General features: G+C 36.5%; 1 protein-coding gene across 1 annotated transcript; it reads right to left on the minus strand.

Moving 5' to 3' along the window:
- Nucleotides 1-514: 514 nt before the first annotated feature.
- Nucleotides 515-13644, minus strand: LOC133328058 (uncharacterized; the record flags this gene model as incomplete). Its single annotated transcript, XM_061536607.1, has 2 exons — nt 11961-13644; nt 515-606 (listed from the first exon to the last, which is right to left on the minus strand). Coding segments are annotated over exons 1-2 (1776 nt in total), but the record flags the coding sequence as incomplete, so codon positions are not given.
- Between the last annotated feature and the right edge of the window lie 10463 nt (nt 13645-24107).

Below are 24107 nucleotides of genomic sequence, written 5' to 3' on the forward strand. Positions count from 1 at the left end.
ATAAATTGACTTTACATTTACATTAAATCGGTCGAAAATATAAATGTGAACCGATTTTCACTCTTGTGTAAGTGGACCATCAGGCTATTGTTGCCTGCGGTTAGTCTGCTGATTCCCCGTTTGTTTAGTGTTAAGATTTGCTTTGTCTTATTCTCGTTTCACCGTTTCAACCTTCATACATAACAAGTTAGGATTCATTCCCCCCAGAAGTATTATAACATCGTCTACATAACGGACGTGTTCAATTCCCTCCTCAGGTAAGGTCCTTACCTGAGGATACTATTGATAGTGGTATCCCACATGAAGTTAGACTTATTGACCGATAGGATTTTTGATGTTGCGCAGTTTGCCTTGCGGTGGTGTATAGTCCACATTCTTTTGTAATAAAGCAGGGAAGACCTTTTAAACCTAATATACTTATGGTCAGAGAATGAAAGGACTGGCTTCTTGCGTTAGTATTAGTACTACCCAATGCAATGTGATGTGAGTTAGCGTCACTGTTAGTACTTCTCACCAATCGCTGTAGTTCCGCCGTTGGTGGTGAAACAGCTAGGTAAATGCTGCGATTTCCTTTCTTCAGTATAGTTGCGTCCGATGTTGTCAACTCTGGGGAGAGAAGAATTTTAAATTTTTGTGACATATTATACAGGTTCCTTGCACAAAATAATTGGTAGTTATTATTATTATTAATTAGTAATTATTTTTTTTTTCATCAGATCCAGTGTTGCCGTCTCATGCCGGTGGAGGTTCACCTGGATGACTTCTGTCAATTTTCTTCCAGTAAACGGTTTTCTTGGGAGTCGCTTGTCTTCTACTGGGCTCCTCGCTTTTGTTGCTAGGTGTTTCTTTTTCGCTACTTTTCTTGGCATTTACTTCTCCAATCATTGCCTTCCCAATTTTGAAGAAGACTCCGCCCTGACCTTCCTTCCTTCTCCTTCCTGCCCTGTCCTAACTAAAGACTTCGATCATGCGTTCTGTCTTGAGCTCGCTTTCCATCCTCTGACGAAACCCGTTGCCTTTTTTCTCCAGCTTAAGTTTTGTAGTTTTCTTCGACCTTCTAAGCCCGTTGATCGCTCAAACTCTAGTAATTGATAGTCCCCCTTGAAACTGCAGCTAACCAGATCGCTATCGCTGCATAACAGAGTTCGTCTTTTCCGGGTCACCTGGAGACGGGAAGCTCTTTTTCTTTTTGCGGGTTGGGCGTTCGTCTGCTTTTCCGGATACCTAATCATTTTCGCACCTTCTGAAAAAGTGAAGGGACCATCAGGTTTATTGACTTGCTGCTCAGTCTAGGTCTTTTGCTTTATTCTGAATATTGTTCGCTTTTGTGTCCGGGATATATTAACCATCATGTCAGCTTCCGTGTTTCTTCGGCTTGTATTTGTCATGTATTGATGTTCCGACTTAGCTTTTGAGTCCACACCTATCTCAGAAGGATTTTAAATTTTCAATACTTTCATTGGGCTGGTAAATGAATACCAATATATGTTTAGGTTTGTAAATTCACACATATCGCTCATTTGCTGCAAGAAAGTCATATCTAAAAACCAGTAAGGAAAGTAGGAAAGTCGGACAGGGCCGACTATTCACCACTTTGGATATATTCAACAGATAAATCCTAACAGACGTCGCATTTTTAAAGGAGCAGTAAAATGAAATTGGGCCCATAAACATGTCATTCTGCAACCGATACTAAAATTTTCATTTGGTCAGATATAGAAGCTATATCTAAATCTGAACCGATTTCAGGAAAACTAATACACATCATTCTAGACCTAATTCATTACGATGTGCCAAATTTTGTGCAAATCGAAAGATATATAGGGACTTTGGTGCACCATTTACATTAAATAGGAGGAAAATATATATGGGAGCTATATCTAAAACTGAACCGATTTTCAGGAAAGTTAACACACATCATTCTAGGCCTAATTCATTACACTGTGCCAAATTTCGTGCACATCGAAAGATATATAGGGGCCAAATTTCGTTACAAACTTTTGCCTGTTACAAACATATGCAAAAAGACATAATACCCTGTCCCACAGTATGGCGAAGGGTATAAAAAACGATTTTGCAGAAATTGCGTTTTAAGTTTTCAATTTACTCACACTTTGTATGGGACAGAGGAACTTCTACAGCTTATCAATTGGCGTTTGTAAGAGATATTCATATGATTTTTTTACACAACATGAAGGCTATTATAGCGAAAAATCGTCCATCATTAACTCGAAGATCACGTTTTTTTGAGTTATGCCTCTCTTGCAGCAAATGATCGATATATAATTGAAGATTTAAAAGAGAAGAAAATCAATTTGCAAAATTTTGCTGTTGTTGTTTTGTTGTTGTTTTTGGGGATTAAAGAAAAGTCCTTATTTTTGATGGCGGACATGATAACTCCTCGCTCAAAAATTAACAAAATGACGGACTTTTGATTTTTTTTTGAAAATTCGCCTATTTTTATACCCTCCACCATAGTATGGAGGGTATATTAATTTTGTTTTTCCGTTTGTAACACATCGAAATACTCATTTCCGACCCTATAAAGTATATATATTCTTGATCAGCGTAAAATTCTATGACGATATAGCCATGTCCGTCTGTCTGTTGTAATCACTCTAGCGTCTAAACGAATTGAGATAGATCGCCAAAATTTTGCATAGAGTCGTCCTTTGTCTGCAGGCAGGTCAAGTTCGAAGATGGGCTTTATCGGTCCACGTTTAGGCATAGCTCCCATATAAAGGTACCACCCATTTTTTGGTATTTTGAGGTTCTTGTGCACGTTTTTCAACCAAATTCGCTGAAATTCGGTACATTGGGTTCTTATTGGGTACCAAATTTCCCCACAAAAAATTATAAATATGGGTCCATATTTACGTATAGCCCCCATATAAAGGTACCCCCAATTTTGTGGTATTTTAGGGTTCTTGAGCGCGGTTTTCAACCGAATTCGCTGAAATTCGGTACTTTGAGTTCTTATTGGGTAGCAAATCTCTATACTAAAAATTATAAATATAGGTCAATTTTTTCGGGTTGCTCCCATATATGGGTACCCCCCAATTTTCGGTATTTTAGGGTTCTTGAGCGCGTTTTTCAACCGAATTCGCTGAAATTCGGTACATTGGGTTCTTATTGGGTACCAAATTTCCCCACTAAAAATTATAAATATGGGTCCATATTTTCGGATAGCCCCCATATAAGGATACCTCCCAATTTCCATTTTTTGGGGGTTTTGACCGCATTTTTTTTTACCGAATTGGCTGTAATTTAGTAATTTCAGTTATTATTGGGTAGCAAATCTCTCCACAGAAAATTATAAATAGAGGTCAATTTTTTCGGGTAGTCTTCATATAAGGGTACCTGCAATTTTCGATATTTTGAGGTTCTTGAGCGCGTTTTTTAACCGAATTCGCTGAAATTTGGTATTTTGTAGTCTTATATGGTAACAAATCTCCCCACCAAAAATTATTTATATTCACCGCTTTTTAGGGGTAGTCCCCATATAACCCCCTTTTTTATATTAAAATAGTTATATGATTTGTTCCGTGTGTTGCGGTTGGGTAGTCGTTACGGGGAATAGTCAATTTTTACCCTACAAAGACTATGCAGCCATCTGTAGCAAGCATTCCGCCTTCTAAAGGTATTGTGATAAAAGAAACCTCAAACATGACGATAATGAAATATATCGGCAGACATTTAGGCATATCCTCAATATAGTGATTCCTCCTGAAGGAAAGAATTGAGATAAACAATTAAAATATTGGGTTCAATATTGGCATATACCGGTCATTAATTAGGCATAGCCCTCATATAATGATATCCCCAAATATTCACCATTTTCCTACACTATGTAATCAATATTAGTCCCCCTTTAGGCATAACCTCATATAACTTTGTAATCTAAATTACAGTAGTTTGAGGATTTTATACTCTACCATGCGTTATCAGTATCAGTCCACTTTTTGGATCTTACAGATTTTAGGAAAAATCCCCATTAAAAATTGCTGAAGTTTGTATTTGGTGTACATAATGGTTTACATAAATCGGTTTGTAGAATTATCGGTATATACCCACTTTTTGGTATGTTCCCTATATTTTCATTACATGTATCTGTCAGTATAACTATGGTGGAGGGTATCCAAAGTTCGGCCCGGCCGAACTTAACGCTTTTTCACTTGTTACCACTCTCTAAGTTAAAAAATAAGGAAAATCTTTATCGATTGGTTATATCCTAGTTCATACGATAGCTATAGCGCTGCCAGAGAAACGGAACCGATTGAATTGCTAGTTTCTGAGTTATCGTGCCCGCCATTCGTAAAAAACGCTGCTTCGAGAAAAATTCGTTCAAAGTTTGAGAATCACTCTTGCCGTTACTTTATGCTGACACAATAAATCAGCTTTATCAGTCACCGGGTGCACACGAAGGGCTTGTATTATATTAGTAATGCCATTAACAGCTTCAACTACAACTATCATATGTTAACTCGCACCCTGGTGATATGATTAAAATATTACGGTACAATGTTGAACTCGTAACATTTTCATAATTACATCAGCACAACAACACAGCATACTACAATTACAAAAACAATCACATAAACAATGAAGCAGGAAGTACGCTGGCATTTCAGAGGTGGGATGTAAACAGGAAGCAGTCACAACATATATGTGGAAGCTGTGGATGGTTCTTGTCTTACATTTCGTGCTGTTAACAAGTGAAAGGATATTTGGTGGTTTTGTTGCCGTTGTTATGATTTTCCGTGATAATTTTGAATATTTAGGTTGTTTTCAGTGTTGTTTTATACGGGCGATGAAATGATCCCGGTTCTTTGTTTGTTGACTTTTGCCATTTTCTATTATTATTATTCGTATCGTTGTTTATTTTTTGTTGTTGTTGCTGCTGCTTTGATTAAGGTATATGACCCATTATAAATAATTGTGTGTTGTTGTAAATGTTGTCATCCATTCTTGTTGTAGAGGACAAACCAAGCATCTACTGTCCTTTTCCGAAATGTAGCCTTAACTTTAGAGAGCACATACATTCACACATAGATAAACACTTTTAAATATGATTCGTATGTTATCGTTATATCTTTCTCTTGTTTCTTTTTTAATCTCTTTTTATTTAATGTTTATTATCCTTTTACTTAGTACATACTCACACACACATACATGTACATATGTATATGACTTGTTTGTCCTTTTTGCGGATTTCATATGTTCGACAAAAATATGAGGCTAAGACTAACAACACGACATAACACAACACCACACCACACATGGTTCCTACTGATGATTTGTTATATTAATTGTGTGTGATTGTAACTAATGTCCGGTTGTTGATGTTGTTGTCCTCGTCGTTGTTGTGTTTGTTCTATTCTAGGATTTTTGTGTCCTTTGGTCAAAAGCTCTAACATAAACATCAAAGTTTGTTTTTTATTAGAACACTTTTAACTCTTCATAAGAGTAAATATTTATTTTATTTTGTTTTCTTCCATTCTTGCTGAAGAGCTTTGCTGACATTTGTTGTCATCTTTCGTAGCCTTAACATCAGTGAAATTTATTTTTGCTAATCCGGATATAATGTATTTAAAGGATTTTTATAGCTTATGACTGAGTAAGTTTGTTATTTATGTATTGTTGTAATTATCCATTATAACTTTAATTCAGACATATAAATAAGTTATGTACAATAACATGGTTCTTAATATAAAGAAAAATATTAGATGATATATAGAAAATATTAGATGATATATAGACCAATGGAGCAAAAACAACGTTGTCGTCGTTCCGGCATATTAGGTGGTGTACTTTCCAAATTTCTTAAAAAGTTCAGGACTTTTATGTGATGAAGATCACTGTAAATTGTCCGATACTATGTATATCGAAAAAAGTCTGTAAAGATTTTTTACACAAGTCCAGCTGGATTTCTCCTGATCATGCAAAGATAAATCAAATTGATCATTTTGTGATAGACGCAAGGCATTCGTCTAGTGTTTTAGACGTTCGATCGATACGAGGAGCGAATATCGATTCGGAACATTACCTTTTGACAGCCAAGATTCGCACCTGCCTTAATGTGGCAGCAAATGTGCGATCTAATGTAACACGGAAACTCGACGTCGAAAAGCTACAAACACAACAGGTAGCAGTGGTCTACTCCGCTCAACTTACCCACTTCTTGTCCCGATGAAATCACTTCTTGTCCCGATAATAGTAAAGAAACACAATGTCTGAGAATTGCCCACTCCCTACAAACAGCAGCAAAAGCAACACTTGGGTACCAAAAACCACCATCAAGAAACCCATGGTACGATCAGGAGTGTCGTAAAGCTACTGATGTGAAATTTTTTCAGGAAACTTTACCAACGAGTAAAAAAACAAACCGGGGTGGCGTAGGGGATGATAGATACCAAGCAACGGCTCTGATTGGCTTTAACATGGCGAAGTCCAGGCTTATCTTGATCCCTCTTTCATCTCAGTTGTGGACACTGACCTCCGCGCTGTGCCATCTGGTGAGCTATTCTCATCACCCGATGAAATAGTGAGCTAATATGTGCCGCGAGTTCACCCATAAGAACTATAAAAAACAGGCGCAGTGTTCGCTTTGGCGGATACTCAAGAAGTACAAAGCCGATATTATTGCCTTACAGGAAATGCGATGGAACAGGACAGGCGTAAGTACATCAGACGATTACGCCCTGTATTATAGCTGCCATAAAACGAGACATGAATTTGGCTGCGGATTTATGGTTAACAGGAGAATAAAAGACCTTGTCTCCAGATTCACTCCAGTAGATGAGCGAATTGCTATAATCCGTATAAAAACGAAGTTCTTTTACATCAGTCTAATTTGAGCCCATGCTCTGACCGAAGATAAAGATGAACAGACCAAAGACATATTTTACGAGCGCCTAGAAACAGCATATGACCGTTGCCCCGGCAATGGCATTAAAATTCTGCTAGGAGATTTTAATGAAAAAATCGGAAGGAAAAATGTCTTTGGCCCCAACGTCGGAAAATTCAGCCTTCATGAAGAAACATCCGACAACGGCATGATGTTTATTGACTTTGTGGCAGCAAAAAATGGTAGTTAGCAGCACCAGATTCAAGCTTCTCGATATACACAAGGCCACCTGGATCTCTTCTGATCAAGTAACGATAAATCAAATTGATCATGTTGTGATACACGGAAGGCATTCATCCAGTGTTTTAGATGTCCGATCGATCCGAGGAGCGAATGTCGATTCGGACCATTACCTTGTGGCAGCCAAGGTACGCACCCGTCTTAATGTTGCAGCAAAGGTGCGATCTAATACAACACGGAAACTCGACGTCGAAAAGCTGCAAAAACAGCAGGTAGCAGAGGCCTATTCCGCTCAACTTACCCATCTGATTGAAAAAAACACTTCTTGTCCCGATAATAGTATATAAGCACAATGGCAAAGAATTGCGCACTCCCTAAAAACTGCAGCAAAAGCAACGCTTGGATATCAAAAACCACCACCAAGAAACCCATGGTACGATCAGGAGTGTCGTAATGCTATTGATGTGAAAAACGCAGCGTATAGGGCAACCCTGCAGACAGTAGCAACACGTTACGTGATGGAGAATTATCGGGAGAAAAGGAGAGAGGATAAACGTGTTTTCAGAAAAAAGAAGAAAGAACAAGGAAAACGTGAGCGTGAGCAGTTCGAGATGTACAGGAGTCAGAATGAAGTCTGGAAATTTTACCAACGAATAAAACTCCAAACCGAAGGCTTTGGTGCAGGCACATCCTCCTGTAGAGATGAAGAGGGAAACCTGGTGACAAATACAGACAGCGTGTTGGGGATCTGGAAGGAGCATTTTGAAAAGCTTCTGGTATCAAATAGCGGCGTTGAAGAAGATACCCGAGAACCAATAAGAGATGATGGTATAGAGTGTATATCACCTAGCCAAGATGTGGTCATAAAAGCAATTAATCGGCTCAAGAACAACAAAGCAGCAGGAGCCGATGGGTTACCAGCCGAACTATTCTAGACTGGTGGTCAGATGCTGGTCAGGAGCATGCACCAGCTCATTTGTACAATTTGGCTAGAGGAATGCATACCCAATGATTGGAACCTCAGCATCCTGTTTTCCATGCACAAAAAAGGAGACAGGACGATATGTGCCAACTATAAAGGAATAAGCCTCCTTCCCATCGCATATAAAGTGCTAGAAAGCGTGCTGTGTGAACAACTGGAGCCAGTGGTCAATGACATTATTGGCCCATATCAATGCGGCTTCAGACCTGGCAAATCCACCATTGACCAGATTTTCACTCTGCCCCAGATCCCGGAAAAAGCCGACGAGAAGTACATCGACACATTCCACATATTCGTTGACTATAAAGCCGACAGCCCTATCCGTTCAGAGGTGTTTAAATGCATGCCTGCTTTTGGCATTCCTGCAAAATTATGGATATGCTGGATAACTTTAACTGGTTCAAGATCAGTAGTTAAAGTCTGATAGGACATCTCGGAGCCCTTTAATATCTAACGAGGATTCAGACAAGGTGACAGTTTATCGTGTGATTTGTTCAACATCCTACTTGAAAATGTCATACGAGTTGCAAATTTGAACAGAAATGGCACTCTGTATACCAAACAGCATATGTTACCAGTCTACGCGGACGACATCGACATAATGGATCGAACACTGGGAGCGGTAATTGCCAACTTTGAATGAATTGAGAAGGAATCAAAGTGGGACTGGTAGCAAATGGCGGAAAGACCAAGATGATGGTATCAACGCGCAAGACGTCCAGTAGACTCGGGCCAACTGTGAAACTTGAAAACTGCAGCATCGTGTAGTGAACGATTTTATATACCGCGGTACCCCATAAACAAAACTTATAACATAAGCTCCGGAGGAGAATAGTGTTGGCCAACAGATGCTACTATGGTCTGAGTAAGCAACTCAAACTCGCACTCTACAAGACGAGGCAGCTCTTGGAGTGTTTGGGAGAAAAATTCTACGGAAGATCTATGTGCCGTCTTGCGTCGATGGTGAATATCGCCGTCGAATGAATCATGAACCGTTAGCTAGGCCATCTTGAGATTCGATGTGGGATCAAATCAGAAATTTCAATAACTTGATATTGGATTAAAAAATTTGGAAAATCTTGACACTTTTTGGGGAAGGTATCAGAACGTGGACCAAAGGATCACATCCTCTAACTTGATCTATGTAGGGTGAATTCATTTTCTCGTACCAATTTTGGGTTAAATTGGAGATTTACAGGTCTTCAAAATGGTGACCTTTTAAATATTAGATTGTGTAACTTTTAGTTCAAATCCGGGAGTACCAGAAGGATTGGACGATTGGTCCCATCTTTTGATTCGATCTAGGCTAAGAAAAATTATTACAATGAGCAAAGTTTGGGTGAATTTTGGATATTTCGTTTTTTTCATATATCAGTTACCAAGTTTCAAAATGTTGACCCTTTGTGGAGGAGGTACTAAAAGGTGTGGACCGATAAGTATCATCTCCTAACAATATACAGGTATGTATTGTAAAAATATTAGCATAATATTGTAAAATAAATTTTCACTTGATTTTAGTTTAAAAAAATATATATTACGATATGCAATGTTTGTCCGTACCAGAAGGAGTGGACCAATGGTTCCCATTTTCTAACTTGATCTAAGCTTGGTAAAGATATTAGGTTGTGTAAAGTTTGGTGCATATCGGATAGTCGGCACGGATGATATTATAAAATTATTTTTTTTAGCAAAATATCGATTATTTTGTGGGGGAGGTACTAGAAGGAGTGGACCAATCAATATTCCCATATTCAAACTTGGACTAAGTTTGGAAGATATCGATTACTTAGTTCTAGATGTATCGTGCTCACCGGCCGGCCGGCCAGACAGACAGACGGACATTTGTGAATCGACTCCAAATTGACTGAAACGGATATAGTCCAAAATCAGTAAGGAAAGTAGTAAACTCGGACGTGGCCGACCCTTCACCACTTTGGGTATATTCAAGAGATGCATTCTAACAGACGTCGCATTTTTTAAAAGAACATTGTCGTGAAATTTTATGAACATAACTATGTAATCTTTATTTATATGTCATTCTGCAATCTATGCTAAATCTGAACCGATTTCTACCAAATCTAAGACAATTTATTTTACACTTATTTAAATACGATATGAAAATGTTCGACTCAATCGGATAAACTTTAGGAGTTTGGTGCACCACTTACCTAAAATCGGACGAAAATATATATGGGAGCTATATCTATATCTGAATCGATTGTTTTCCAATTTCAATAGGGTTCGTCCTTGGCCAAATAAGTGAGCTGTGCCAAACTTTATCTTATTCGGATTGAAAATGCGAACTGTGAAAGGAAACGGGACACTTGATAGACCCATGATTACTTTTGAGAATATGCATAGAATCACTCTCTGAGTCGATAAATGCATGTCCATCCAACCGCCTGTCCATTTGTTGATGTAAAATTGTAAACGGGTCGCATTTATGATACGATTTTGATTAAATTCGATACAGTTCTTTTATTTGGTATGGTGAAAATCCGTTCAGACACCCAAAGTTTGTCCGATTGAGAAGAAATTTAGTATAACGTACTGATTGATACGAAATTTGGAATACCATACCGTAGTGAGTCTGTTATTACGTGTTTTAACTCTCGTCCGATTCTATTTAAGTGGTGCATCAAGCCCCTATATATCCTTCGATATTCACGAAATTGTGCATGGCGTATTTAGTTTAGTTAAGCATTTAGATGTAGTTCCCATATACATATATATTTTCGCCGGAAAGCCCAAAGGTTCCATATCCTAATGTTTATGCGATTAAGATGAACTTTGGAATACTGTACTATATTGAATCTTAAATTAACTCAAAATCTTGAATTTGTCCTTCTGGGTTTTTAATACACCCACCAAGGGCCTTCATCCCCATATGGAACTTTCTATTCCCCAAAATCTTGTTGAGCAGTGTAATGAATTAAGTTTTGACATTTTCCATACTTTTTAATTTTACATTTCGGGTTCTTGGAGATTAAAAAAACTTTTATTTCTGTAACCAGCATTCCGGTTTTCATAAGTTGGATAACATCTTTGCAGAAGAGTTTCAGTATAGGGCCATAAGTATCGGAATAATTTTCGTTTTTTTTTTTTAATTTTGTTGTAATTTGAAATTTCATACTTCTGATGAATAAAACAACTTCTTCCCGGATAATGTTGAGATTATGTGGCTTGAGACAGAATTTTCGTTTTCGAGGCACGTCGGTCTTTTGAGCAGTTTATCCAATTTGAAAGACCATTTTCGGCAATGTTGAGATCTGCGTGAACCATCAGCTTGTTCCCTTTTATATGCCTTTTGAGCTGGGCCATCCTCATCCATTCTCACAACATGACCTAGACAACGTTACTGCAGCTCAGTACGTCTAACAATGTCGATGTCCAAGAATAGCTGGTACAACTCATAGTTCATTCGACGGCGATACTCAACGTCAAACACTCCAAGAGCTGCCTCATCTGCTTGCTTGTTGGTTGCTTGGTAGAATTTTCGGTTTTCATTCTGACTCCTGTACATCTCGATTCGCTCACGTTTTTCTTGCTCTTTCTTCTCTTTTCTGAAAATACGTTTCTCATCTCTCCTTTTCCCGTTTGTTTTTCGTTTATTTTTCGGTATTATATTTCAGTACAGCCAAGGAACGTAGATGGTGGTCGGTCTATGCCAGTCTGATATATAAAATATTTGAAAGCCTAAAATACTATATATGAATACATGGTCCTGTATTAAGTAATCGTTCCCTTATATTATCACAAATAAGCAAACAAATTATTATAATTATTTTTGTTACATATAAGTTTTTTATTTACAATAATTTAAATTATCCTCCTCGCTTATTCTCACTTTACAAAATTTAATTTTCAAAATTAACGAACTGTAAAACCAACCCAGCTCCATTACGAATATAACCAAACTAAAACTAAATGCTTTCATTAAACTTATTACAACATAATGGAAATCTTCCATTTTAATGTAGGACGTAACGTATTCGGATGATGATAAATCATCAAAAGTGAATTTACCAACTTTTACCAAATCATAGAAATTATTTTTAAGCCAATAATTTATGAGACCCATATCGGAAACGCGCATTATCAGAATATCCAATTTTTGCTTATACAGAGAATTACGAGGTAAAACAAATCCCATTAGATCGAGACTTTTGAAGCAAATATCGGTGCGACGAAACATCGGTTTGGTGAAAAGTTTCTGTCGTGTGTCGTAGACATGCCAAACGGAGGAGGTGACCGGATATGCATAGGAGCGATTGAATGAGGTACGCAAATCGGCAAAATCTTTGTATGAATCGATAACTTGGAATAATGAGAGATATGGTACAAAATGATTTCCTGAGAGTTTCATGAGGGTGGTAAATTCATTATCTGCAGCCAAAATTGTGAGTTTATATTTCAGCATATCATCTAGGCTTGTGATGCTCTGTACTGTGGGGCGCGTGAGAAATGCATTCAGTTGTACTGAAAAGGCCGTGGTGTAGAGGAGGCCTGAGATAAATAAGGATATGTAAATGATGCGTAAAGATAATCCTGGATAGGCGTTCAACTTGAAAGAGGATCCCAAATGTGCCAAAATAACTTGGGGATTTATGAGAATATTTGTCAAATTCACATCGAAGGTGTGATAACGCTTGTAGTGCATGAGTTGCTGTGACAGTGTTAGTAATGTTGTAAAAATCACATCCATTATAAAGATACCCAGAAGGATCTGCAAGGTTAAGAAACCTTTGAGAAAATCTTGATAGGAAAGCGGCTCCTCTTCGGGTATCATAAGGCACCAACTTAATACTTCATATGTGTAGGACATACGCAGGACAGTTTCATCACTCGTCAGAGGTGTTATACTACACGGCAAGTCGAGCAGATCCATTTGAGTCCAGTTTACAAAATCTCTGTAGAATAGGGTATTATCTGGGATCATATCATCGGGAAATTTCAGAGTAGAATTAATGTATTTTGCAAACATCCGAATAAATTGTGTAATGTAACCGGTTACTTGTAGGTTGCCATTTTCATCTATGTAAACTACTGATCTGGGCATAACTTGATCGGGAATTGTTCTCAGGACCCTACCATAAACATTATCCATTTTGCTGGGAAATAACTTGGGGACTGTGTCAAAATTTCTAACTTCGAGTAGAAATTCTGGATATATCCTGAAGGTATAGAGCACCTGAGTAATCGAAAAATCAAACATCACAACAATGACATTTAACATTTTATAGTAGATAAAGTGGCGGAACAGCAATTCAACATTTTCGCTGCTGGCTGCAGCGTCTCCTTGTTTCCCTTCCATTATCACAATGATACGATTACTTCGTCGCAAGTCCAAAATATTTGCCATAATTTCCGCGAATTCACTAATCTCCATATAACTTGGCAATAGTGCAATTGTTATAAACAGAGAATTTACATTATCCATATCGAAATCTTCGTATTGTAAATCTCCATTAATTAGAATACTTTTATTTAACTCGACCTCCAATAATATTTCCATATAATCCCTTTTAAATTCTCCCACCAGCAGTGCAATTTCAAACTTTTCCTCTTGATCCATACGATTTAGTAATTTTAGACATAATTCTCTTTCCGATTCAAATCGCACAATATTTTGTTGTAAAATTTCTGTTAGTTTCATTGTTGAAATATTTTGTAAACTCAAAATTATTATTAAAATTAAATTTTTCCGTTTGTCGTGATAGCCCATGCTGCTGGTGGTAAAATTGTTTTTTAACTGTTTTCAAAAATAAACGTGCTGTCGTTTGGTAACCTGTAGCTTGCCATCTTTGTATGTTGCCCTTTGACCGACTGGCTGACGGACAGACAGACAGGCAGGCAAGCAGGCAAACAGGCTTGATTTTATGCATGTTTACGGATAATTATTTGAACACAATCAAGGCATTTTTCTCAATTAGCCATATATAATACCCTACACTATTCCTAGGAGATATTCAACAAAAAGTTTTTCTGTAATTTTGGAGAAAATTAAATAAATAATGAAATCGGAAATAATTCCTAATAATATCTCTGGAGAAAAAACATGTGTGGAATATATTATTAGACACAGAGTTAAAAGTGTATACTTGCATGTTCTGTCAAACTGATCTATAATGGCTTTTAGAAATATAATAAAATGTAGATATGTTGGTCAAATGGAGATCAATGTGTGCTTTAAATATGAATATTAGTGGCACAACACCAGAGACTCTATTTTTTGGCTATAATTAGAGTAGTGGTTTTATGAAATAAATATCAAATGTAAGGGTTTCGGGACGCTGATTAAGTTTCAGCAAAGAAGGATGAATTCAATAGGGAAGATCAATTATATATGATCACTGATTGCAAATGTGAAATCCGATTTTGAAGATCAAATAGAATGAATTCAAAATGACGGATCGAACATAAGAAAAACCCAGCAAAAAGGAATGTGGTAAAATTGGTCTGGGTCTGCTATATGATACTCTTAACCACTTTGGGCATATTCTACATATGTTTCTAAAAAGACGTCGACTTTTCTAAGGAACCCATCAACGAAACGCAATAAGGTCATTATAGTCTATATATATATATATATATGGGCAATATTGCCAACTTTTTAATATAAGTGGAGGTTCACCCCTTTATAACTCGGGAATTACTTTAGTATATGGAGAAAAGTGAATAGTTTTGGGTTAATTGGTCTGCCGTTGCAAACTGTTCATGATATTGACCTCCAAACTTTATTTTGGTGGAAGCTGTGTCTACTTTAATGAAAAAAAATGTGTAAAAACAGGTTGAGGCAAACCAGTTTTTTTATGTTCTTTATCGATTTGTGACTAAGCCACTGATTTCACGGTCTTCGTGTCAAAGTAAAACTAGAAGCCAACAAAATGGTGACTACGCCACTTATGTATCATTTTTCAAAATTTTAACTGCATCTACCTTTAAATGATGCTGACATTTTGAAGCTCCATTTTGTGTGTCTTTTGAATTTTACTAGCTTTAATACGCAAACAGGGGCCGACTATATGATACCCTTCACCACTATGGGTATATTAAACAGGACTATTAACATGAAATTGGATGAAATAAAATATGTGATATTTATCTAAATGTGAATCAATCAAATATAAATAGGCCATCCGTTGGGCTATGTCTGTACTTCTACAAAACGCAACTACGTAATTCTATGCTCAATTTTGTAAGTTGCGCAAATTTGATGCCAATCTGACTAACATGAGGAGTTTGATGCCCCTGACATCGGGCGAAAATATATATGGAAGCTCTATCCAAATATTAAGCGATTTCAAAAAAACTTGTCACAGGTCAGGTTATACTAATTTCAGAACGTTTTGTTCCTATCAGCCTATTGGTTCATTGGTCAATTACTTAAAATCAATCTATAATAAAAGGGAGCTATATCTAAATCTGGACCGATTTTCACGAAACAAGGCAGACATAACTCTAGGCTCAATTCAGTACGTTGTGCCAAATTTCGTGCAAATCGAAAGATATATAGCGACATTGTTGCACCATTTACATGAAATCGGACGAAACTATATATGGGAGCTATATAGAAATCTGGACCGATTTTCTCAAAACTTGGCAGACATCACTTTAGGCTTAATTCAGTACGTTATGCCAAATTTCGTGCAAATCGAAAGATATATAGGGACTTTGGGGCACCATTTACATGAAATCGGACGAAACTATATATGGGAGCTATATAGAAATCTGGACCGATTTTCTCAAAACTTGGCAGACATCACTTTAGGCTTAATTCAGTACGTTATGCCAAATTTCGTGCAAATCGAAAGATATATATAGGGACTTTGGGGCACCACTTACATTAAATCGGACGAAACTATATATGGGAGCTATATCTAAATCCGATTTTCTCGAAACTTGGCAGACATCATTCTAGACCTAAATGATTAGGCTGTACCAAATTTCGTGCAAATCGAAAGATATATTGGGACCGTTTACATTAAATCGGTTAAATATATATATGGGAGCTAAATCTAAATCAGAACCGATTTTTCCCAATTTCAATAGGGTTCGTCCTTGGGCCGAATAAATGACCTATGCCAAATTTCATCCAATTCGGATCATAAATGCGACCTGTATTTAACATGGACATACAGACGGACGGACGGACATGCATAAATCGACTTAGAAAGTGATTCTATGTATATTCTCAAAAGGAACCATGGGTCTATCTCGATTATTTTGGCCTGTTACAAACATATGCACAAAGATATAATACACTGTACTACAGTGTGGTGAAGGGTATAAATAGTGTGAGCTGGCACATCCATGGTTCTTAATGGCATGGATCGATGTATTTTTTTAGGGTGAACACCGAAATCGGATGCGCGTTAATGGCATATGGACTTTTCGGAAATTATTCGCGTTTTACGATTTTTTGGGTACTTCAATGCAACATGTCGCACATCTCAGCCGTCAAATGAAATTTCGCAAAATATATATAGATTGGAAGATAAACTTCAGTACTTCCTGGAAACGGCATGCGCATCAAATGCTTTTGAGAATAACGCGATTTAGATGCAATTTAAAATGTATATTTCATAATATTTTTTATTTAAGATTTATTCCTATTTATAGAACCCTAAGATTTATCGGAAGGGTCTTGATATAATCCGCAAGGCGTATACTTATACACAAAACGTGATTATTATTATATATCCCAATTTCTCGGCGAAATTCGGGTAAAATAGCAGAATAGCCCCAACATTTTGTCTGAAATTTCATGTATAAAATTAAAAAAAAATATATATATATATATATATGTATATATATATAAAGGTACCTTAAATATAAAAGGTACCTAAAAAGTACCTGAAAGCGTGTACCGATTTCCCCTATCTGCGAAGTCGATTTAATACGATGGGATGTAAATGGTGCACCCCTGAGAGATAAGGCTGGGGCTACACAAGCTACAAAATTTTCTGTAGATCGCACAGATGTAGTATCTTTGGTGCATTGACACGAATCCGGATGAAATTAAATATGGAAGCTATATTTGAATATGAATACCCTACGCAGCGAGATCTATGTTTCAGCAGATCTAAATTCCGAGACTGGGTAATATTTCCCGACATTTGCACTCTCTTGACCGATTACTCCTCTTCGGCTCTTTTCCGAATCATGTTTTGTTGGAGTAAAAGATTCAATTTTTGTTATTTTATACAAAATTTTTGATGTTCGGCTGATAATTGTGGAGGAAAATGGCTATATGTTTATATAGTAAGGTACACAATTGTCTAAATCAAAAAACTAAGTTCAATTTATATCTTAGTGAATGAACACAAATTTCGAAACTCTTTATTACATATACGAACTGTTTCCGGTATATATCAGAGCATCGTATGCAATTCGCTTATGTATATAAATATAATGTAACTGTAAATAATTAGCTGGAATAAAAATAAAATTTCTGTTAAAAAACATTAACTCTCTTAAAATAATTAACAATCAAAAAATCCGCAATGTTTGCAGGGTATTAACTACAGCTTACTCGAACCACATGTCGCATATACATGTTGCAGCAAAATTATTTAATTTAAACATGTGCGTGATACCTTCATACAAATGAACTGTATAGGATTTAAATGTTATCAACGGGAACAAATCTTTTTATCTGACCTGCCACAATGCAGCAGAGATACTGACACAGCGATTTTACAGGCAGTGTTAATGGAAACTTTTATGTCATTATTCAATAAAGTTTGATATTTCGAAGCGAGTGTTTGAATAAACAAAGAAATGAAAAGGAACAATATTTAAAAAGAAAGAAAAAACAAAAATAATAATAATTTTGATATATTAAGTCACATCAGCAGGATGGTGGGTGTGAGCTACGAAACATAAAATCGGAAATTGGAGAAACAACAAAGAAAGTCCAAAAAATAAGGTTTGACATTTATGTTGATGAGTTAATTGTAATGCGTGTTGGTTGCTTTATTTAACCTTGAATTGCGCTAATGAATTATTTTGGTTAAGGCTCATTTCTTAACACACTAAAATTACGTAATATATGTTGTAAAACATTGCTTTGCTGTTGCTGGTCATGTTAATAACTTTGATGTCACCTTAAACAGATCCGTGTAATATTGGGTGTAATTGTTATTGTATAATATATTCAATGGTATTATTATAACATGTTTAATAGTTGCGAACTTTAAGGGTGACATCGAACATATAGGCATTACAAGAATGTCAAAATTGATAACATTGATCGAAAAATGTATGTGACGAAAATTTATACATGGACCTACACTGGTGGCCAAAACTAAAGTAACTACACCTATTTCGATTCTTATAGATATTTTTTAAATGGATTTTTTTAAAATAACATGTGTGTGGTTTTCAATTTTTTTACTATCAAAAAAATGTTAAAATGGCTAGGAAAAAATACAGTGCACCGATAAAACCGCTAATTTTCAGTGATTGTGAACAAAATTTATCGCAGAAAATGATTTCGAAGAAATATTCCCTAAATAAATTAGTGATTTCTCGAATTATATGTTGATTTTATGCAACTATGTCTTTAGTGACTGTTCAGCAAGGAGGAAGGCTACAAAATAACATCAGTTCGATTTAAGAGTTCAACGGAATTTGTGGGATCCAACGATAAGTATATAACCTCAACAACAGAGCGTGGCCGAGCTACGGTATTAGGTCTACATGCCCGGAAGCTATCAAGAAAGGTCAATAATGGTATGGGGATGTTTTTATACCCTCCATCATAGTATGGAGGGTATATTAATTTTGTTTTTCCGTTTGTAACTCATCGAAATAATCATTTCCGATCCTATAAAGTATATATATTCTTGATCAGCGTAAAATTCTATGACGATATAGCAATGTCCGTCTGTCTGTCTGTTGTAATCACTCTAGCGTCTAAACGAATTGAGATATATCGCCAAAATTTTGCATAGAGTCGTCCTTTGTCTGCAGGCAGGTCAACTTCGAAGATGGGCTTTATCGGTCCAAGTTTAGGCAATTATAAATATAGGTCATTTTTTTCGGGTAGCCCCCATATAAGGGTACCCCCTTATATGGGGTATTTTAGGGTTCTTGAGCGCGTTTTTCAACCGAATTCACTGAAATTTGGTATTTTGTAGTCGTATATCGTAACAAATCTCCCCACCAAAATTTTGCATGTATCTGTCAGTATAACTATGGTGGAGGCTATCCGAAGTTCGGCCCGGCCGAACTTAACGCTTTTTCACTTGTTCTTTTTATGAATCTATTTTCGAGATTTATGATATAATGTATCGGACGGCTTATAAAAATTTTTGGACAACGCTACCGTTACCTTCGATGAAAAAAATATACCCGTTGGTATATTTTGTTCATTGTCAGCATGACAATAAACTCAAACATATATCGATATATCAAAAATCAGGGTTTAATAATGACCATCACTATCATCCAAACTTCAACTTATAGAAGCATCTTTGTAGTATCATAGGTAGCAAAATCAAAAGAGATTCACAAAGAAACAACTATAAGCTCTTCCCACAGGTTCAGGATGCGAAGAGTAGTATACCCAGAAATCATATTGTGCATCTTATATATTCAATGCCTCGTAGGTGTGCTGCCGTAATCAAAAATAATGGTTATGCGGTTGATTACTGGCAACATTTACTTATTTAAAAGAAAAATTCGAAAAGTTGCTTTAGTTTTGATCGAGCAAAAAATGGGACAATTAAGATTTCCATAAAAATTTTTTTATTAAAATTTTTTTGCGTCTATATATTTTGATTTTTTACCCTTTACCAAACTGTGGTACTGGGTATTATGTCTTTGTGCATATGTTTGTAACAGGCAAAAGGAATCGAGATAGGCACATGGTTCCTTTTGAGAATATGCATAGAATCACTTTCTGAGTCGATTTATGCATGTCCCTCCGCCGTCTGTAGATGTTAAATTGTAAACAAAGTAAGGACGCACTTACTGTCCGATTTGGATCAAAAATTTGGATTTGGCCCAAGGACGAACCCTATTGAAATTGCAGAAAATCGGTTCAGATTTATATAAAATGAAATTAAGTCTAGAATGGGTGTGTTAAGTTTCGGTTTAGATTGACATATAGCTCCCATATATATATATATACATATATATACTTGGTCGATCTAATGTAAATGGTAGACCAAAGTCCCTATATATCTATCGATTTCCACGAAATTTGGCATGGCGTACTGAAGTAAGTCTAGAATGATGAGTGTTATGTTTCGTGAAAACCAGTTCAAATTTAGATATAGATTCCATATATATATTCGTCCAAATTAAGGTAAATGGCGCACCAAAGTCCCTATATATATTTCTATTTGCACGAAATTTGGCGAAAAAAAATTAAGCCTAGAATGACGTGCGTTATTTTTCGTGAGAATCTGTTCAGATTAGGATATAGCTCCCATATTTATATATTGTGAAAAACGGTTCAAATTTAGATATAGCTCTCATATATATTTTAGTCCGATTTACTATGGGACTTTGGTGCACCATTTACATTACATCGGACGAAAATATATATGGGAACTATAGTATAGGGACTTTGGTGCACCAAGTCCCTATACTTTCTCTGATTTGCACGAAATTAGGCACAACGTACTAAGTGATGTCGAGAGTGATGTGTGTTAAGTTTTGTGAAATTCGGTTTAGATTTAGATGTAGTTCCCATTTATATTTTGGTCCGATGTAATGTAAATGGTGCACCAAAGTCCCTATATATCTTCTGATTTGCACGAAATTTGGCAGAATGTACTGTATTAAGTCTAGAATGATGCTTGTTAAGTGTCGTGAAAATCGGTTCTGGTTAAGATATAGCTCCCATATATATTTTCGTCTGATTTCATGTAATTGGTGCACCAAACTCTTAATGTTTGTCCGATTGTCACGAAATTTTGCACAACGTATCAAATTTAGACTAGAATGACGTTATTTGATTTTTATACCCTCCACCATAGTATGGAGGGTATATTAATTTTGTTTTTCCGTTTGTAACTCATCGAAATAATCATTTCCGACCCTATAAAGTATATATATTCTTGATCAGCGTAAAATTCTATGACGATATAGCCATGTCTGTCTGTCTGTTGTAATCACTCTAGCGTCTAAACGAATTGAGATAGATCGCCAAAATTTTGCATAGAGTCGTCTTTTGTCTGCAGGCAGGTCAAGTTGGAAGATGGGCTTTATCGGTCCACGTTTAGGCATAGCTCCCATATAGGGGTACCCCCCAAATTTCGGTATTTTGATGTTCTTGAGCGCGTTTTTCAACTGAATTCGCTGAAATTTGGTACATTGAGTTCTTATTGGGTAGCAAATCTCTCCACTAAAAATTATAAATATGGCTCCATATTTTCGGATAGCCCCCATATAAGGGTACCCCTAATTTTGCGGAATTTGGGGGGGTTTGATCGCTTTTTTCGACCGAATTCGCTGAAATTCGGTACTTTGAGTTCTTATTGGGTAGCAAATCTCTATACTAAAAATTATAAATATTGGCCAATTTTTTCGGGTAGCCCCCAAATAAGGTACCCCCCAATTTTCGGTATTTTAGGGTTCTTGAGCGCGGTTTTCAACCAAATTCGCTGAAATTTGGTAACAAATCTCCCAACCAAGAATTATTAATATTCACCCCTTTTTAGGGGTAGTCCCCATATAACCCCCTTTTTATACGCTTCACCACACTGTGGTACAGGGTATTATGTCTTTGTGCATATGTTTGTAACAGGCAAAAGGAAACGAGATAGACACATGGTTCCTTTTGAGAATATGCATAGAATCACGTTCTAAGTCGATTTATGCATGTCCGTCCGTCCGTCTGTCTGTCCATGTATTTTTGTGAGCAAAGTACAGGTCGCATTTATGATCCGAATTGGATGAAATTTGGCACAGCTCATTTGTTTGGCCCAAGGACGAACCCTATTGAAATTGGTAAAAATCGGTTCAGATTTAGATATAGCTCCCATATATATATTTAACCGATTTAATGTAAACGGTCCCTATATATCTTTCGATTTGCACGAAATTTGGTACAGCCTAGGCATAACGTACTGAATTGAGCCTAGAGTGATGTCTGCCAAGTTTCGAGAAAATCGGTCCTTATGTAGATATAGCTCCCATATATAGTTTCGTCCGATTTCATGTAAATGGTGCACCAAAGTCCCAATATATCCTTCGATTTGCACGAAATTTGGCATAACGTACTGAATTGAGCCTAGAGTGATGTCTGCCTTGTTTCGTGAAAATCGGTCCTTATTTAGATATAGCTCCCATATATAGTTTCGTCCGATTTCATGTAAATGGTGCACCAAAGTCCCTATATATCCTTCGATTTGCACGAAATTTGGCATAACGTACTGAATTGAGCCTAGACTGATGTCTGCCTTGTTTCGTGAAAATCGGCCTAGATTTAGATATAGCTCCCTTTTATTATAGATTGATTTTAAGTAATTGACGCACCAAGGAACCAATAGGAACAAAACGTTCTGAAATTAGTATAACCTAACCTGTGACAAGCTTCTTTGAAATCGCTTAATAGTTGGATAGAGCTTCCATATATATTTTCACCCGATTTCAAGTAAATTGGGCATCACACTGCTCATGTTAGTCAGATTGACATCAAATTTTGCACAACTTACAAAATTGAGCATAGAATTACGTAGTTGCGTTTTCTAGAAGTACAGATATAGCCCAACGGATGACCCATTTATATTTGTTTGAAGTCGATTTACATACTTTATGGATAGATCTAGGTAGATTCACATTTAGATAAATATCACATATTTTATTTCATCCAATTTCATATTAATAGTCCTGTTTAATATACCCATATTGGTGAAGGGTATCGTATAGTCGGCCCCGTCCGACTTTACGGACGGGGCCGACTCCCAACGATTGGGTAGTCGTTACGTTTTAGCCATCCATTCCGCCTTCTAAGGATATTGTGATAAAAAAAACTCAAACATGACAATAATGAAATATATCGTCAGAAATTTAGGCATCTCCTCAATATAGAGATACCTCCTAAAAGAAAGAATTGAGATAAACAATTAAAATATTGGGTTCATATACCGGTCATTAATTACGCATTGCCCTCATATAGTGATATCCCCAAATATTCACTATTTCCTACACTGTTTAATCAATATTGGTCCTCCTTTCAGTCATAGCCTCATATAACTTTGTAATCTAAATTATAGTAGTTTGAGGATTTTATACTCTACCATGCGTTATCAGTATCAGTCCACTCTTTGGATCTTACAGATTTTAGGAAAAATACCCATTAAAAATTGTTGAAGTTTGTATTTGGTGTACATAATGGTTTACATAAATCGGTTTGTAGAATTATCGGTATATGCCCACTTTTTAGTATGTTCCCTATATTTCCATTGCATGTATCTGTCAGTATAACAGTGGAGGGTATCCAAAGTTCGGCCCGGCCGAACTTAACGCTTTTTCACTTGTTTTTTTTTTTTTTGTAAAATTGGTGCATATGAAGACATAACTTTCACATATATTTCGAATGGGCGTCTGATTGAGATAAAATTTTGAACAGTGCGTTATACCGAATAATCCATGTTTTAAATCCATTTAAGGGGACCCACATTCTCGGTTTCAAAAAATTTATTTATTTTTATACCCTCCACCATAGTATGGAGGGTATATTAGTTTTGTTTTTCCGTTTGTAACACATCGAAATAATCATTTCCGACCCTATAAAGTATATATATTCTTGATCAGCGTAAAATTCTATGACGATATAGCAATGTCCGTCTGTCTGTCTGTTGTAATCACTCTAGCGTCTAAACGAATTGAGATAGATGGCCAAAATTTTGCATAGAGTCGTCTTTTGTCTGCAGGCAGGTCAAGTTCGAAGATGGGCTTTATCGGTCCACGTTTAGGCATAGCTCCCATATAAGGGTACCCCCCATATTTTCGGTATTTTGGGGTTCTTGAGCGCGTTTTTCAACCGAATTCGCTGAAATTTGCTACATTGGGTTCTTA

Source organism: Musca vetustissima, unplaced genomic scaffold (assembly GCF_032173495.1).
Source record: "Musca vetustissima isolate MV318-11 ecotype Yass unplaced genomic scaffold, APGP_CSIRO_Mvet_v1 utg780979, whole genome shotgun sequence".
Classification (NCBI taxonomy): Eukaryota; Metazoa; Arthropoda; class Insecta; order Diptera; family Muscidae; genus Musca; species Musca vetustissima.